Source organism: Ovis aries, chromosome 22 (genome assembly GCF_016772045.2).
Source record: "Ovis aries strain OAR_USU_Benz2616 breed Rambouillet chromosome 22, ARS-UI_Ramb_v3.0, whole genome shotgun sequence".
Classification (NCBI taxonomy): domain Eukaryota; kingdom Metazoa; phylum Chordata; class Mammalia; order Artiodactyla; family Bovidae; genus Ovis; species Ovis aries.
In genome coordinates, this window is record NC_056075.1 from 9,683,274 (window position 1) to 9,699,970 (window position 16,697).

Sequence of the window (16,697 nt, forward strand, 5' to 3'; positions counted from 1 at the left end):
GTGGAAGTTTTCAGTCTCAGAAGTTCCTTTCTTGTGGTGGCTCTATCTCTGCCAACAAGTGCCAGGATAGACAGCGTGCCATGCTCTGTCGCGTCCTTCAAAAGAGGTGAGGTGACGTGCTGGAGACATTGCCATCTGTGGGACAGTGCGGCTCTGGGCCCTACGCAGGAGGAAAAGGAAGGGCTGTCACACCAGGGATACAGCCAGTGAGTCAAATTCCTGGAACGGCCTGTTGCTTCTCAAGGCTGTGAATGTGCCCCAGGCTCTCAATAGCCCTCAATCTGGACTAAGGGAGAACTGTTGGGTACAGGGGCTAGAGAGGAAAAAAGAAGTGATATATTTCACATATCATATTTTCTAGCAGTGGTTTTCTACATGAAACCTAGTTTACTTAGTGACTCAAGGGCATGGAAACCAAAGTTTTATAAAATAATAGTGACTCTTACCATGTGTCAGCATTCTTATTTTCTTTTCTGTTTTCTCTTTTTCTATTATTTTAATGTAAAAAAAATCTTTGCTCACTAAATTGCTATTATAAACCACTATGGATCAAAGTCCATATTTTGAAAAACAGCTCTGCGTTAATGTATATAAGCAACATTGCAGGAAATTTTATACATTATGGATCCCTTGTCCCTGCTTCAGAGATCTAATGTACTCAGTCTTGAGCCCCCTGAATCTGCATTTTATGTTAACCAAACTCTACTGTGACCAGTGTGCAGGCAGAAAAGTGCTGGATCTCTGATACATCCCAAGTGTTTTTAATGGAGAGCCTGGTACAGAATAAGCCTTTGATCCATGTTGGTTGAATAAATGAATGAATGGAAAAGCATGCTTGGTGATTTAGAGTCAAGTGGACTAGGGATCACCATTATGTTCGCTTTGTCTGTAAATTGTCTTTTTTGATGGGGTAGCATTTTATTTTAATAAAATTTCAAGCTTACAGAAAAGATTAAAAAACAGGACAAAGATGTCCATTTATCTTTTACTTAAATTTCTAGCTTAGCTACATTAGCATTTTCTCATCTCCTCATCTAATTTTTTTTTCTTCTGAACTATTTGAGAGTTAGTTGTAGGCAAAAAAAATGCCCCTTTACTACTAAATTACTACTGAGCTTCCCTTGTGGCTCAACTGGTAAAGAATCCGCCTGCTATGTGGGGGACCTGGGTTCGATCCCTGGGTTGGGAATATCCCCTGGACAAGGGAACAGCTACCCACTCCAGTATTCTGGCCTGGAGAATCGCATGAAATGTATAGTTTATGGGGTCACAAAGAGTTGGACTGAACTGAGCGATTTTCACACTACCAAATACGTTAGCATGCCTTTTTCTAAGAACAAGAAAATTCTCTCACTTGGGTTACAAGATGAGGGGCTCCTAGACCAGAGGTTAAATGCTTAAATTATTAAACACTGGGCAGTGCTGAACAGCAGGTGACTCCATTCTCCCTTCCAGCCCCATCTAGCATATTTCCCTTTTTATCTATATTACTCTCCTTGGTTTTATTTTATTTTTAATTGGAGGATAATTCCTTTACAATGTTGTGTTGGTTTCTGCTGTACAACAACGTGAATCACCGGTAAATATAAATATCTTCGCCCTCTTGAGCCTCCCTCCATCCCCGCCCCCTCCCCTTTCGGTCATCACAGAGCCCTGAGCACCCTGCGCTATGCCGCGCCTTCCCACCAGTTACCTGTTTCACACATGGTGGTGTATATATGCCGATGCTACTCTCTCAGTTCGTCCCGCTTTCTTCTCCCACTGCGTCCACAAGTCCTTTCTCTACATCTGCATTTCCTTGGTTTTATACAGTCAGTAGTCAGAAAATCTCCAGACTTTTGAGTCTCAGGCATGGTTTGAGTCTCCACATGGGAAGCAAACTTAAATCTAATTTGTGGCTTCTCCAATGCAGAAATTATCTGACTGCCTCTGAGTCCCCTGGAGAAATTTAAAGAAAATGCAAATTTCCAGACCTCGGTCCTGGACGCTCAGCTCAGAGAGATGAGTATGCGTGATGCAGGAATCTGCATTCTATCACCTCAATCCCCACCTCCCTTGCCCTCGCCTAGGTGCTATGGCTTAGCTGGGGTTGGGCAGCACAGTTCCTGTGGCCTCTCTAGTTGGTGGAATACTCTAGTTGGTGACCACATGTCCCAGGAGAGCAGAGAGAAGCCCCCAGAGTTCTGCTGCACATTGGAAAGTTCTGCTTCTTAGAAATTTCTTTCTCATATTAGTTCCAGTTGCTTTCCTAATGCCACTGGTCTTGGTTCTGCCCTCTGGAGCACTTTAAAACAAGGTCAATTGGCAGCCTGTCTGTTCCTTGTAAAATACTGAAAAAGTACATAAAAATCACTCAAAATCCCACCACCTTCAGAACTTTAAGATTTGAGTATTTTTCTTTATATACACACACAAATGTACATGACATACATCTTTTATTTTAATCAAATGAAAACCATAATACATCCTGAATTTGTTGTTACATATTTGGGGTGATCTCTCTTAATGTTGTATCATAGAACTATTCCAGATGGGCAAGTATGCTTGAAGAGCGCATTTTCAAATGACTGCATTCAATTCTACTGTTTTGATCTATTGGAATTCATTCAGCCATCTATTAGTGTTTATTTAGGTTGTTTACAGTTTTCCACCAAAGAAAGGCAATGCCATAGAATGCTCAAACTACCGCACAATTGCACTCATCTCACATGCTAGTAAAGTAATGCTCAAAATTCTCCAAGCCAGGTTTCAGCAATACATGAACTGTGAACTTCCAGATGTTCAAGCTGGTTTCAGAAAAGGCAGAGGAACCAGAGATCAAATTGCCAACATCTGCTGGATCATGGAAAAAGCAAGAGAGTTCCAGAAAAACACCTATTTCTGCTTTATTGATTATGCCAAAGCCTTTGACTGTGTGGATCACAATCAACTGTGGAAAATTCTGAAAGAGATGGGAATACCAGACCACCTGACCTGCCTCTTGAGAAACCTATATGCAGGTCAGGAAGCAGCAGTTAGAACTGGACATGGATCAACAGACTAGTTCCAAATAGGAAAAGGAGTATGTCAAGGCTATATATTGTCACCCTGCTTATTTAACTTCTATGCAGAGTACATCATGAGAAACGCTGGGCTGGAAGAAGCACAAGCTGGAATCAAGATTGCCGGGAGAAATATCAATAACGTCAAATATGCAGATGATACCACCCTTATGGCAGAAAGTGGAGAGGAACTAAAAAGCCTCTCGAGGAAAGTGAAAGAGGAGAGTAAAAATGTTGGCTAAAAGCTCAACATTCAGAAAACAATGGCATCTGGTCCCATCACTTCTTGGGAAACAGATGGGGAAACAGTGGAAACAGTGTCAGACTTTATTTTTGGGGCTCCAAAATCACTGCAGTTGGTGATTGCAGCCATGAAATGAAAAGACGCTTACTCCTTGGAAGGAAAGTTATGACCAACCTAGATAGCATATTCAAAAGCAGAGACATTACTTTGCCGGCTAAGGTCCGTCTAGTCAAGGCTGTGGTTTTTCCAGTAGTCATGTATGGATGTGAGAGTTGGACTGTGAAGAAGGCTGAGCACCGAAGAATTGATGCTTTTGAACTGTGGTGTTGGAGAAGACTCTTGAGGGTCCCTTGGACTGCAAGGAGATCCAACCAATCCATTCTGAAGGAGATCAGCCCTGGGATTTCTTTTGGAAGGAATGATGCTAAAGCTGAAACTCCAATACTTTGGCCACCTCATGCGAAGAGTTGACTCATTGGAACAGACTCTGATGCTGGGAGGGATTGGGGGCAGGAGGAGAAGGGGAACACAGAGGATGAGATGGGTGGATGGCATCACTGACTCGATGGACGTGAGTCTGAGTGAACTCCGGGAGCTGGTGATGGACAGGGAGCCTGGCGTGCTGCGATTCATGGGGTCGCAAGTAGTCGGACACGACTGAGTGACTGAACTGAACTATCATAATAACTAATACTTAAATAAACATACAACAATATGAATTACTATCTGAATCTTGGATTGTTTCTTTAAGATAGATTCTTAGTAGTGTAATTATCAAGTCAAAAAACATGTTTAAAAATGTGATACGTATTGCCAACTTAGTTTTCAGAGAGGTTGTGAAAATTTTAACTTCTACCAGTTTTGATCTCTTTTTAGAAGTTCTGCTAAGTTGCTTCAGTCATGTCTGACTCTCTGTGACCCTATGGATGGTAGCCTGTCAGGCCCCTCTGTTCATGGTATTCTCCAGGCAGGAATACTGGAGTGGGTTGCCATTTCCTTCTCCTTTTAGAGGTTAGTAATTTTAAAATCATCAGTTTGATAGATGAAAAATTACATTTTGTTATGGTTTCTAACCTATAAAGCCTTATAAACCTTTGTTATGGTTTCTAACCTATAAAACCTTAAAAACCTTATAAACCTTTGTTTATTCATAAGGCAAGCGTGAACAGACACATATACACATATGCGTGTGTGCGTGTGTGCTCAGTTGCTTCAGTCGTGTCCAACTCCCTGTGACCCTATGGACAGGAGCTCTCCAGGCTTCTTTGTCCATGGGATTCTCCCGGCAAGAATACTGGAATGGGTTTCCATTTCCTCCTCCAGGGGATCTTCCTGACCCAGGGATACAATATGTGTCTCTTATGTTTCCTGCATTGGCTGGCAGGTTTTTTATCATTAACGCTACCTGGGAAACCCTACACACATACAAATATGTGTATACATATATACATGTATGTGCATGCTAAGTGGCTTCAGTCATGTCTGACTCTTTGTGACCCTATGGATTGTAGCCCACCAGTCTCCTCTGTCCATGGGATTCTCCAGGCAAGAAGAGCAGGTTGCCATGTCCTTCTCCAGGGGATCTCCCTGACCCAGAGATCAAACCCAGGTCTCCCACATTGCAGGCGTTTCTTTATCATCTGAAACACCAGAGAAGCCCATATATATGTATATACATATACATAGGTTTGTATTTTGATCACTTACCAAGTGAAAAATGTTCATACATGTGTGTATTTTCTCCCACTTTTTGGCCTTTTCTGTTACATCGGATGTTAAGGGGGGAAGAATAGATGTGGTATATTTCTCTGCTGGAGAGAAGGGGCCTCGTGCTTCTCTTATGGGTTTGTAAATGCTCTCCTACTCCTTTTTTTTAAATGTAAGAAATATCAACTTTTTTTTCTTCTTTAAAAATTGTGGTAAAATATACATAACATAAAATTTACCATTTTCAAGTGTACAGTTCTGCGGCATTAAGTATGTTCACATTATCCTGCGACCATCGTCACCATCCCTCTTCAGAACTTTTTCATCTGTACCAATAAATACTAACTCCCCATTCCCCACTTCCTCCAGCCCCTGGCAACTACTGTACTACTTTCTGTCTCTGTGAACTTGACTCCTCTAGGAACCTTACATAAGTGGAATCACACACTGTTTGTCCTTTTGTGACTGGCCTATTTCAGTTAGCATGACGTCTCGAGGCTCATCCATGCTGTCGCATGTGTCTTCCTTTTTCAATAGCTTTGTAATGTTTCCTTTACTACCTTAAGTGCATTTATAGCCATTATTTCCATTCATTTATGTCAATTCTAGGATCATTAGTGAATTGTTTTATTTACCTAATTCTATAATATATCTTCGGAGAAGGCAATGGCAACGCAGTCCAGTACTCTTGCCTGGAAAATTCCATGGGCGGAGGAGCTTGGTGGGCTGCAGTCCATGGGGTCGCTAAGAGCCAGACATGACTGAGCGACTTCACTTTCACTTTTCATTTTCATGCATTAGAGAAGGAAATGGCAACCCACTCCAGTGTTCTTGCCTGGAGAATCCCAGAGACAGGGGAGCCTGGTGGGCTGCCATCTATGGGGTCACAGAGAGTTGGACACAACTGAAGCAACTTTGCAGCAGCAGCAGCTGCAGCAGCATAATATATCTTAATAGCTGATAAGTTCAATACTTATGGCCTGCTTGCTCATAAACTTATTACTTCCTTTCATCTGTTAATTTTTTCCAGATGAATTCTAGATTTATTTTTTCATATTAACAAAATCCCATTGTGATTATGTTTAATCTATAGACTAATTAGAGGAAAATGGACAAATTCATTATATTCAGTATACCCCTACAGGGACATGGTATATATTTCTACTTATTCAATTTGTTAAAAATATATTAAGATTTAAAAAAAATTTCCTTATACAAATTCTAGATATATTTTCCTGGAGATATGTTTTTGTATTCTGTGTTGTTTCTTAATTTAAAAAATATGATATATTTGCATTAATTATTAACATACAGAAAAATTATTGGTCTTTGAGTGTTTATAATACTCAAAGTAGTGACTAGTAGTAGTCTCTAGTAGTGACTAGAAGTGTCTTACTAATTCAAAAAGTTAGTTCACCTGAGTTTTCTAAGAAGTATAATCATATTGACAGAAATTAGTAATCATTTCACCTTTCTTTTCTAGTGTTCACATCTCTTAAATATGTTCCATGCCTTAATGCATTCCCTAGAAATTTCAAAACATTGATGCAAGGATCTTTGATGTCTTCCCAATTTAATGTAGATAATTCTAGAATTGGTTCTTAATTGTGATGTCTGTTTTAAAATAATCTTTATCCTTCTAAGATAGCTTCCCCCTCTTATGAGTTTACCTTTGGTTATATATGTTATTGGTTATATCAGTTATATATGTTAATTTTATGACAATATTTAGCATTTATTTAAATAATTATAATGTTATTATTATTAATATGGTTTATTAAATGAACAGATTTCCTGTTTACAGACACATTCTTTCAGCTCTTTCCTCTAATACAGAGTTTATTTGTCACAGTACTGTTCACCGTGGATAATATACTTCTCTCAATGAAGCGACACTTGCCAGGTTTCGTTTTCTCCACAATGACCTCCGTATTACACTTTTTGGGGACAGTCTTTTGGTTTGCAGCAAATAGTTTGTTTTCCAAAAAGTAAGTAAACACGGTTTATTTTAATGGCTAAAACATACTATGTGAGTTTGAGGTTGGTGACTTGTAGAAGTGGATCCCACACTAGACCTAAAGCTTGTCACCTTTAAGTCAATTCTAATAAAGAGAATACCAAGAAATATAAATGTGACCCAATAAACCCTGAGTACACACTGTTGGTAGATGATAAACCACAGTGCGGAACACACTGCCACAGACGCTCCACTGATTGTTTGCACAGGAAAAGCCTCCCTGCGCCCCCCTCCCCACTCCAGCACACGCGTGCATGCACAAGGACACCAGCGCCCACTGTTTAAAACGGCTCATCTTAAGTAATATGTTTCTAGGGTTAGTTCTCTTGGGTCTTTTAGAATCTAATGCTCATTTTCACATAAGCTTTCCTTTTTTCAATCACTTAACCATTCAATAAAAAATTATTCAGGGTCTACTATGTGACCTACTCTGTGCTAGGCTTGGGGAATTTATTTTAGATAAGTCAGACATGATTCTTGACTCAAAAGCTTTTCGTTTTCATTTTTTGGTATTTTTTTGGACTTGAAAGACTTCTAGTTTTTCATTTCTTTTGCTACATCTTCTAATTATATAACATAGCTTCCTAAAATCTGATGGTCTAAATTTCTTGAATTAGTCACTCAATTTGTGACAATCACTGTTCTGGGGAATTCCAAAGTGAAGAAAAAATACACACACACACACACACACACACACACACACCCCTCTCCCAATAGAGTTTAAAATAAAAAATGAAGTCGTCCAGTCGTGTCCAACTCTTTGCGACCCAATGGACTGTAGCCTATCAGGCTCCTCTGTCCTTGGGATTTTCCAGGCAATAGTACTGGAGTGGATTGCCATTTCCTTCTCCAGGGGATCTTCCCGACTCAGGGATCAAACCCGGGTCTCCCACATTGTAGACAGACGCTTTACCATCTGAGCCACCAGGGAAGTCCTTTATAGGCTAATAGAGTAGTAATAGAGTTTACTATGTTCTAAGAAATCCTGATTCCAAGGCTTTGCAAGATTCATCCGACTTTAGCCATGTGCATCAGAGGCACTGGAAAGAAAAAAGAAGTGAACCAAGTATTCTGGAATGGTAAAAATGCAGAAATTGATGCAAAAAATGAATTTCTAGTTAATAATTATTTAAATTGAAGTTTTGTTAATTCCCCTCTTCAGCTATTTCTTCTGTCTAATTTTAATAATTTTCAATATATATGACTTCAGTTTCTCATAAGAAACGTAAAACAGACTCATCAGGCTTCTTTAGTCTGCTGCATTCCTTTGCTCAAATGTTTGGCTTCATAGGCAGAAACCTTTATATATTAGGCAAAATGAAAAGTGAAATACAAGTGTTTATTAGGCAGTTGCAAAAGTAGAGCAGCTCTCCCATATTCCCCCGCCTCCAAATAAGGACTTCTCAAAGTTAGAGGGAGCATAAAGCAGGGACTTTCTGAACTCACCTATTGATGGATACAGACCAAACAGGGAGAACGTAGGTACTTTTGTAATTATCTCCTCTACCCAAGATAAGGCTTCCCAGGTGATACTAGTGGTAAAGAATCTGTCTGCCAATACAGGAGACATTAGCAACATGGGTTTGATCGGGAAGATCCCCTGAGGAGGAAATGGCACCCCACTCCAGTATCCTTGCTGGGGGAATCCCATGGATGAAGGAGCCTGGTGGGCTACAGTGCATGGGGTCACAGAGTCATACACGCCTGAGCGTTTGAGCACCAGCACACTGAAGATAAGGTTGGTACATTTTTCTTCTATGGGATGATTCTGTATCAGCAATGATTTTCTTTGCTACTTGTTGAAATTAGACTAAGAAATGTTCATCAGTTGAATGTATTTACTCACTGCATCAACATCTGTTTACTGAGTACCTCCTAAGTGCCGGGCCCTGATGGTGTTGATCTTGCCAGTTTTGGTGGCAAGGAGATACTGAACCAGTTGGTACACACGTGATTGGTATCACAAGAGTGGGGAGACTAGACTGGCTGGGGAAAAGCAGTGTGCTGTGAACCACATTAAGGAGCACAGCAATAGTGAAGCGCTCATTCACTCATTCACTCAAAGTCAATAAGAATTTCTGACAAAAAGTTAGTTTAAATGAAGCCAAACTTATGCTGGCATTTGAATACAGTCCCCAATGAGTTTTACAGGTAATAAAGTGGCTTCCTAGCTAGGTTTAAAGCTACTATAGGTGGTGGGATGGTTATGAGACAGAGTTATTTTCCTAAACCACACTTCACTAATAGTAAGATTCACAGTAACAGCTAACATTTATTATTTTCTATGTGCAGAGCACAATGCTCAACACTTTATATATTATATTCTAAAACACTCAAATAACTCCTAACCTTAAGGCAGGAAAAATTAGTGTCCCCATTTTATAGATGAAGCTCCTGAGGCTCAAAGATATAAGAAACTGGTCCAAGATTACACATCTAGAAAGTGGTAAGTTTAGGATGTCACAGAATTTACCAGGAGTTGAGCTTTTTAAAACGAAGGCCAGAGACAGGAAATGAATCTGCATACTTAGCCAAACATGTCAAGAATGTGAAATAACTCACTCCCAGTTTTCACAGCATTTCAGAGATTAAGTAAATAATCTTCAGCAGAATCCAATCCAAGCGTGCAATTCTTTGCATTCAGCACACATACTTGCTAAGGAGAAGACACCATTCACTGCAGAGAACACTTTTATTTTACATCGTCCCTACTCCTGGTCATGACCTATCCTGGTTTTTTTCCAAGGACCACGTTAGAGCAAGCCCTTTTCCCCAAGCATATACTTATTAGCTATGACAGGAAAGGAGAAAGTGGCCCATACCTGGTCTCAGGCAGACCCTACTGTTTTGTTTCATGAAGGTTTTGAGATTCTAGAGCTGTTAAGCTTCCGAGTTTCATCAGCATTAATTCAATGAACAAACTCTTACCATGTCCTATATAAATGCAGAGGAAACTGCCCTTTGCAGGGGTCTCTGAGGCACAGGATCTGCTTACATTTTTTTCCTTACTCTTATTCCCTTCATCATCATCATCACCATCATTGCTATTATTTCTTGAGCACTTACTATGTGTCCAGGACTTTGTTAAGGTTTTATGTATATTTAAGCCTTGTAACAGTCTTACGGGGCAGCTACCATTAACTCAGTTTTCAACGATGAAGGGGGCTGTGTAGCTGTTTAACTGCAAGGTCACAGAATGAGGAGCAAAAGTCTGGATTAAAACAGATTTATTTAACTCCAGGGGATATGTGCAAAATAGTACTGCTTGCTTTAAAGGATTTACAATGGGGCATGGGATCAAGGAGTAGTGGACCAAATGTGTACATCTAAGATAAGCCTATATTTACATAAATTGATAGGATACAGATTTAGAGGTTATTAATCTGAAGTCCATGGAGCTCCCCCTTCAGTGTTTAAAAATAGATTTTGGAGGGTTTGTAACCTCCTAAAATAGGAGTCAGCACATTTTTTTCTTAAAAGACCAGATAGTAATGATTTTAGACTTTGTAGGCCAAATGGTCTCTATGGCAAACATCCCTCTCTACCGTTGTAATGCAAAAACAGCCACAGATGATACACAAACAAGTGGGCAAGGCTGTATTCCAATAAAAGTGTATTTACAAAAACAAGCAGCTAGCTAGTAGGCTCTAAAATGGTATGCAAATTCTATTTGCACACGTGTATCCTTGTTTTCGTTGTTATTGGGAGAAAATCTCATAGCTTTCCCAAGCTTCTCAAGTAGGTTCAAAATCCAAGATGGCTAAGAACTGGTCCAAACGGTCTCCAAGGCCCTCTAAACTTAGACATTCCAGGATGATTCTACATGCCTTTCAATTAACACATTCTTTGGAAATTCTTTCTCCTTAGCAGGCACATTGGATAGATTCTGCTGTGAACTCTTAAGTAGACTGTAATTTCTGTCTGTTGAGAAGAAAACACAGGACATAGTACCATTTCAACCATTCCTGGCTTACCTGGCCGGATGATATTGGCTGAAACACAAAGACATTCCAGAGTGGATACAGCAACTCAGTCCTGCACCAGCTAGTCGGAGATTGGCTGAGGCTCCTTCCTTTTCCCAGAGACCACCTTCTGTGTTTTACTGAGCCTTTTCCACAGAAAGCAATCACTTTCCCGACCACTCTGATACACAGTTTGGATTCCTAAAGGCAGCCAGGGCTGCCCAGTTATGGTGTGGCGCAGAGGGATTTTGCCAGAATTATTTTCCTGATGGATCCCTGCTTCTGTTTGGAGACCCTCTCTCTGGAGAGGAAACATGGTTCTTCCTCAGGATTCCCAGTATCTTATCTACTGTCTGTGATTACTGCCTCCCACTCTATTGGACTTGTCTTCCCCTAACTAGCATCTTAGGTGGAGATGGCTAATTATATTCCATTATGTCCACCACAGAGCCTGGTACCATATTTTAGGTTATTAGCACTGAGATCCTTGAAAGCTACAGATAGTTTTAAATTCTGGCATTACTTTGGAAAAATCAAGGTAATGACTATCCCGTCAACTTGAATAAAAAGCAGGATTGACTGCTTTGAATTGTAGAAAAAAGAGATTACATTAAGGCAAAAAATTACAAATGCCATGAATCATAATGTAGTTGTATTTATATTCCAGATTTCTGAGAATGGAGAACTGGACACAGGGTAAGAAGAGGGAGGGGAAAAAAATAGGAGGGCAGAAAGTGATGGTAGAAACTGGTAGAGGACAGCATGAAACAAAGGGAGCGGAGAGACAAAGAGCAGTGCAGAAGGGAAGGCTGGATGCAGGGGAAGCCTGTTCGCTCACCAGCTACTGCTGGGCTGAAATTCAGTGTCATTAGGATGCAACCATTTCTCACAGCAAGTGCCCCCCAAAGGAGGAAATAAACCAGCAAATGAAAATAACGGAATATAAATCATTTAGTCAGTACCTACAGAGACTCTATTCCGTATTAGACTCCTGTATACATCACATCAGGATTAGTGTTAGCTCTCTGAAATGAAACATCAATAAGGGGACCACATGGTGCTGACTGCACCTCCAACCAACACTTCAGTTCAGCTTTAATTACCCTGCTCATCTGGCAGCAGCCCAGTGCCACGCACATAGAAATGGGTCACGGGAGGCCCGGGTTCTTGCCCTGCATTTGATGATGCGACCTTGTTTGGCCAAGCTCTGTGCCTCAGTCTCCTCACTTGTCAAATGTGAATAATAATTCCCTGCTCTGTTAATTTTACAAGATATTAGGAGGATGGAAAAACACATATATATACAGATATACTTGAAATACACATATATGTGTTTTATATATATGTAATCTTTTTTTCTAAAATATAAAGCAGTCAGTGCTGCTTTTTATTCAAGTTGATGGGAGAATCAATATCTGAGTTTTCAAAAGTAATGCCAGAATTTATATATATTGTGCTTCCCAGGTGGTGCAGTGGTAAAGAATCCATCTGCCAATGCGGGAGATGCAGAAAAAACGTGGGCTCTATCCCTGGGTCGGGAAGATTCCCTTGGAGTAGAAAATGGCAACCCAATCCAGTATTCTTGCTTGGGAAATCTCATGGACAGAGAAGCCTGGTGGGCTACAGTCCATGGGGGTCACAAAAGAGTTGGACACAGCTGAGCAACTGAGCATAGCACAAAGCATATATATATATACACACACACACACACACATACATATGCACATATACTTGGATGAGAATAAAATACCAGATAAATGTAAAATTGACCTTGTTCTTTTTACTTAACAAGGTACCAAGTAGGAGGAGGGGTGGGGCTGACGGCATTTTGCACAGAAGACTGGTGACTCAATAATATGTCTTTTTTTTCCCCTCAGTAATATCTGGTCTGGGATTATTACTGCTCACTCGATGTTTTTAGACATACTTCTCCCCTCAGAAATGCCAAAGGTGAAAAATACTACTCGACTGCTATAATTTGTCACCCTCGCTGCCTGAGCAAGACGTGCATAGACAGTTTAGTAATTAAGCTTTTCAACCCTGCATTGTACAGTTTTATTCCAGCAAAGGCTATATTTATCAGCTAAAAAGTATTAAATCACCCCACTGCTCAAGCCGTTTCTCACTTGAATATGCTCCTTTCAAAACAGAGCAGATTTCCTTGACTGTGTTTGATTAATAAAAGTTCTTGTTTGGAAGTACTGTGGTGCTGTGTGGTCCTGTGGGAGCCCTTTTCCAAAAGATACTGACCCGTATTTCTCAGGGGACTTGGCCACCTTGGCCCTGGGTCTTTTAGGACATCCTGGCCATCTGAATCTCATGGCCTCTGGGATGGCTTCTAGCACAAGACAGTTCCATATCTATTTCTATTTCTAAAGAGGAAGGGGTAAATGAAGATAGAGAACACAAGCTTTTGATACATTTTCTTTCCTTATTTGAGCATCAGGTCTGTTTCTATCAGAGATGGATCAAAATGCAAAATGAGTTTTCAAATGATTAAATCAGCAAAGTAACAATGACCTACATACTAAGCAGGGTTGTATATCTTTTCTCACATTGCTACAGTATTTTCTAAGCAAATGCACAATTATTAGGGAAGCACATTTCGAATGAACAGATATTAAAACTCATCAGTGGGATTCTCTGGTGGTCCAGTGGTTAAGCCTTTGCCTTCCAATGCAGGGGGTGTGGGTTCGAACCCTGATCAGGGAGCTAAGATCCCACATGAGACATGGCCAAAACATAAAGCAGAACATAAAGCAGAAAGAATATCATGATAAATTCAATAAAGACTTTCAAAAATGGTTCACATTAAAAAACGTTTTAAATAAAAAATAACTCGTCCGTAATGGCTTAGCGTACTTTCTCTAAGCAACACATCCCATGTTTATAAATAATTTTTTCTTCTTTGGAATATAAACACTCTTGAAACAAATATAACATTGCTTTAAAGCTTTAGGATGCTTTCAGTCAGATGGCTCCAGAATTATATTAGTTAAAAACAAAACAGTTAATATATTGAATATATTTGCTACTGTATTTTAAGGATATAACCAAAAGAAAGACAAATGTTCATCAAATATAGGACAAAATGATGAAAGAAATCTCAATATTTTTCTTTGTATCATAAAAGAGATCACATTAATTTCCCTTTTCCTTTCTATATTTTCAAAAATAAGTGATGTTAACCACACGTAGGCATTTCAGTTTTCCATCAATTGATCACAAGTAGGAGATGTATAAGAACATTCCATAGAAAAAACCCACTCTGTAGTTACATAAACAAGTTCTGCCCATGCCTGATAGTGGGCATGTCAGTGTGAGATTTTAAATACTACCAAGCTAAGGGGTCTTTTGTGGAACTTTTCTTAGTTTGAGAGACTGCAATGATCTGAGAGGCTGTGACGACTTCCTTCCTTTCAAAATGACAAAATGGAACTCACCAGTTTGCTTTCTAAATTAGCAACAAGTAGCTTGTTCAGAAGGCTGGGGATCAATTTCTCTCGAGCCAGCAAGTCATGGGTTGTCACTGATGCATGTGGGTGATATGCTGAACCGCTAAGTTGGCAAATATTGAACTATTTTAAGTGCATCTATTTTCTGGTTCAGTAAAAATTTTTTGTATTAAATTCATTAAACTTGACACAGTCTAAATGCCACAGCACACACTGGAGAGGGCATAAAAGTAACAGCATTAGCCGCAGGAGATAGCACACGGTAAAGATCAATATAATTCCTCTCAGCTTCTATTTAATTTTTATCTTTCCCATTAAGGCTGGATTTCTTAAGGTTAAGAAGTACTGTGTGACTCGGAAAGTCAAGTTGAATCTGGTTATTTTCTGAAAATTTGAAGAGACATTTCTTTGTCAGTCAAGTTGCCCTCCAAACTGCGTTCTTAGAGATGATGACATACGTGACCTACAATTCAGGAGCATTTAATAACTTGGAAGAGAAACGAGAAACAAAAATTACCCTTTGTTTCCACAGTGTGGAGAAATCTTGTAGCTCAGCAATTTGCAAAAATATCAAATCAATGATATACTTGAAGATTTATCGCGATATCTTGGTAAAGATTATTCTTTATTTGGGACTGAAATTTTCAAAAGGACAGCAAAGGTCTGTGAACATGAACCGCTACTTGGATTTGACATAATTTGGAGGGAGAGCTCTTTGCTTTTTCTTAAGCACTGCTTTGCCTCCAACAAGGAGTGGGTAAACATGGCAATTCAGAAAAGTGGAGAAAGTATAAAGTACAAAGGATTTTTCATTCTTGTAGGAGTTGTAAGTACTGAAATTATATAATTGATTTTATACTTCATGTGAAAAATAATAATCAGTAAAGAACAAATTTTCCAGTAATTTCTCTCAACAAAAGAGAAAACAAAATAATCAATGACAGAAAATTGTGAAAACAAAAACCCCAAAGTACATGTGAAAAATAAGAATACAGGCAGTACTAAATATGATTCTTTAAAGCTTCCAGAACACATAAGGCGGAAGTTATGCAGCCGTCAAAGTTGGACTGAGTAAATCCATCCCCTCCACACACAAGAAAAGGCTGGAGATGAAGAGTCATTTGACCAAGACAGTTGGCAGCAGCATTTGTAACCTGAAAATATTAAAAAAGAAAAAAAAAAGAATTGCGATGACATTCAGTGCTCTGTTGTGCTATCATGTCAATGCCCACCTGGGGAAGCTTCCCTACCTGAAGAAATCAAGATGTTTTATAAAGAGCAAGGAAACTAGGTTAAGACTCCTAAACTTTCCCCCTTGCCCAAGTGTTTACAATGAATTCTTAAATGTTTACATTTTCAGTCATTTGATAAGATAATCAGAAGTGTATTGAACTTCAAACTTAATTGGTCACGATCTGCTAAATCAGTTGGAAGTACGGTGAAGTTTTTCATTAGGGGGAAATGAAATTCATGAAATCATTCCCCAAGTATTGAGAACCTGCTATATGCCAGACAAGGTGAACACAAAAGAGATTTAAAGGGTCATGTCTTTAAGGAGTTTCCAGTTCAGCACAACTGCTGGCAGGTAAGGACTAAGACAGGGAGAAGGGCAAGGTGCTATAAAAACGCATGGGAGGAGGCCAGCATACTGGACAGAGAAAGTTTCAAAAGGGTGTGACTGGTCATTTCACTTGAGTTCTAATGGAAACATCAAAATTTGCCAGGGAAGGAAGCAGGTATAAGGCTTTCCAAAGGGAAGGAGTAAGATGTGTAAATGTCCACAGCCAATGTGTGTGTGTGTGTGTGTGTGTGCGTATGTGTGTGTGCATGTGTGCGTGTGTGCATGTGTGCGCATGTGTGTGTGTACGTGTGTGTTGGGGAAGGAGATTGACTAGAAGAAGGAACATAACTGAGAGGTGAGATAAGAGGAATACTTTGTTTCAAACAAAGTCTACTTAGGCTTCTCAGTGGTAAAGAATCTGCCTGTAACACAGGAGACCCAGGTTCAACCTCTGGGTCAGGAAGACCCCCTCGAGAAGGAAACAGCAGCGCACTCCAGTGTTTTTTCTTGGGGAATCCCATGGACAGAGTAACCTGGTGGGCTATAGTCCTTGGGGGTCACAAACAATCTAGTCCATGGGGCTGCAAAGACGAGGACATGATTTAGCAACTAAACAACAGCAACAAAGAACGGAGTACTGTTTATGCGCCAAAAAGGAGAATCAGCTGAGGTCTAGGACTTATTTTGTAGAACCAAGTTTATAATATTTG

At 39.8% G+C, this 16,697-nt stretch overlaps 1 protein-coding gene across 4 annotated transcripts in view; it reads right to left on the bottom strand.

Annotated features, from left to right (window-relative positions):
• Positions 1 to 16,697, bottom strand: part of RNLS (renalase, FAD dependent amine oxidase) — a 363,618-nt gene that overhangs the window by 68,153 nt on the left and 278,768 nt on the right. For 3 of the 4 annotated variants that reach the window (XM_027960410.2, XM_060404929.1, XM_042239044.1), the window contains one exon: positions 15,033 to 15,580. The exons of the other annotated variant lie outside the window; for it this stretch is intronic. In XM_027960410.2, coding sequence (XP_027816211.1) covers positions 15,428 to 15,580 — 153 coding nt within the window. In that variant the 3' untranslated portion in view covers positions 15,033 to 15,427. Of the gene's footprint in view, positions 1 to 15,032; positions 15,581 to 16,697 lie in introns of those variants that run through there. 4 annotated transcript variants of the gene reach the window in all.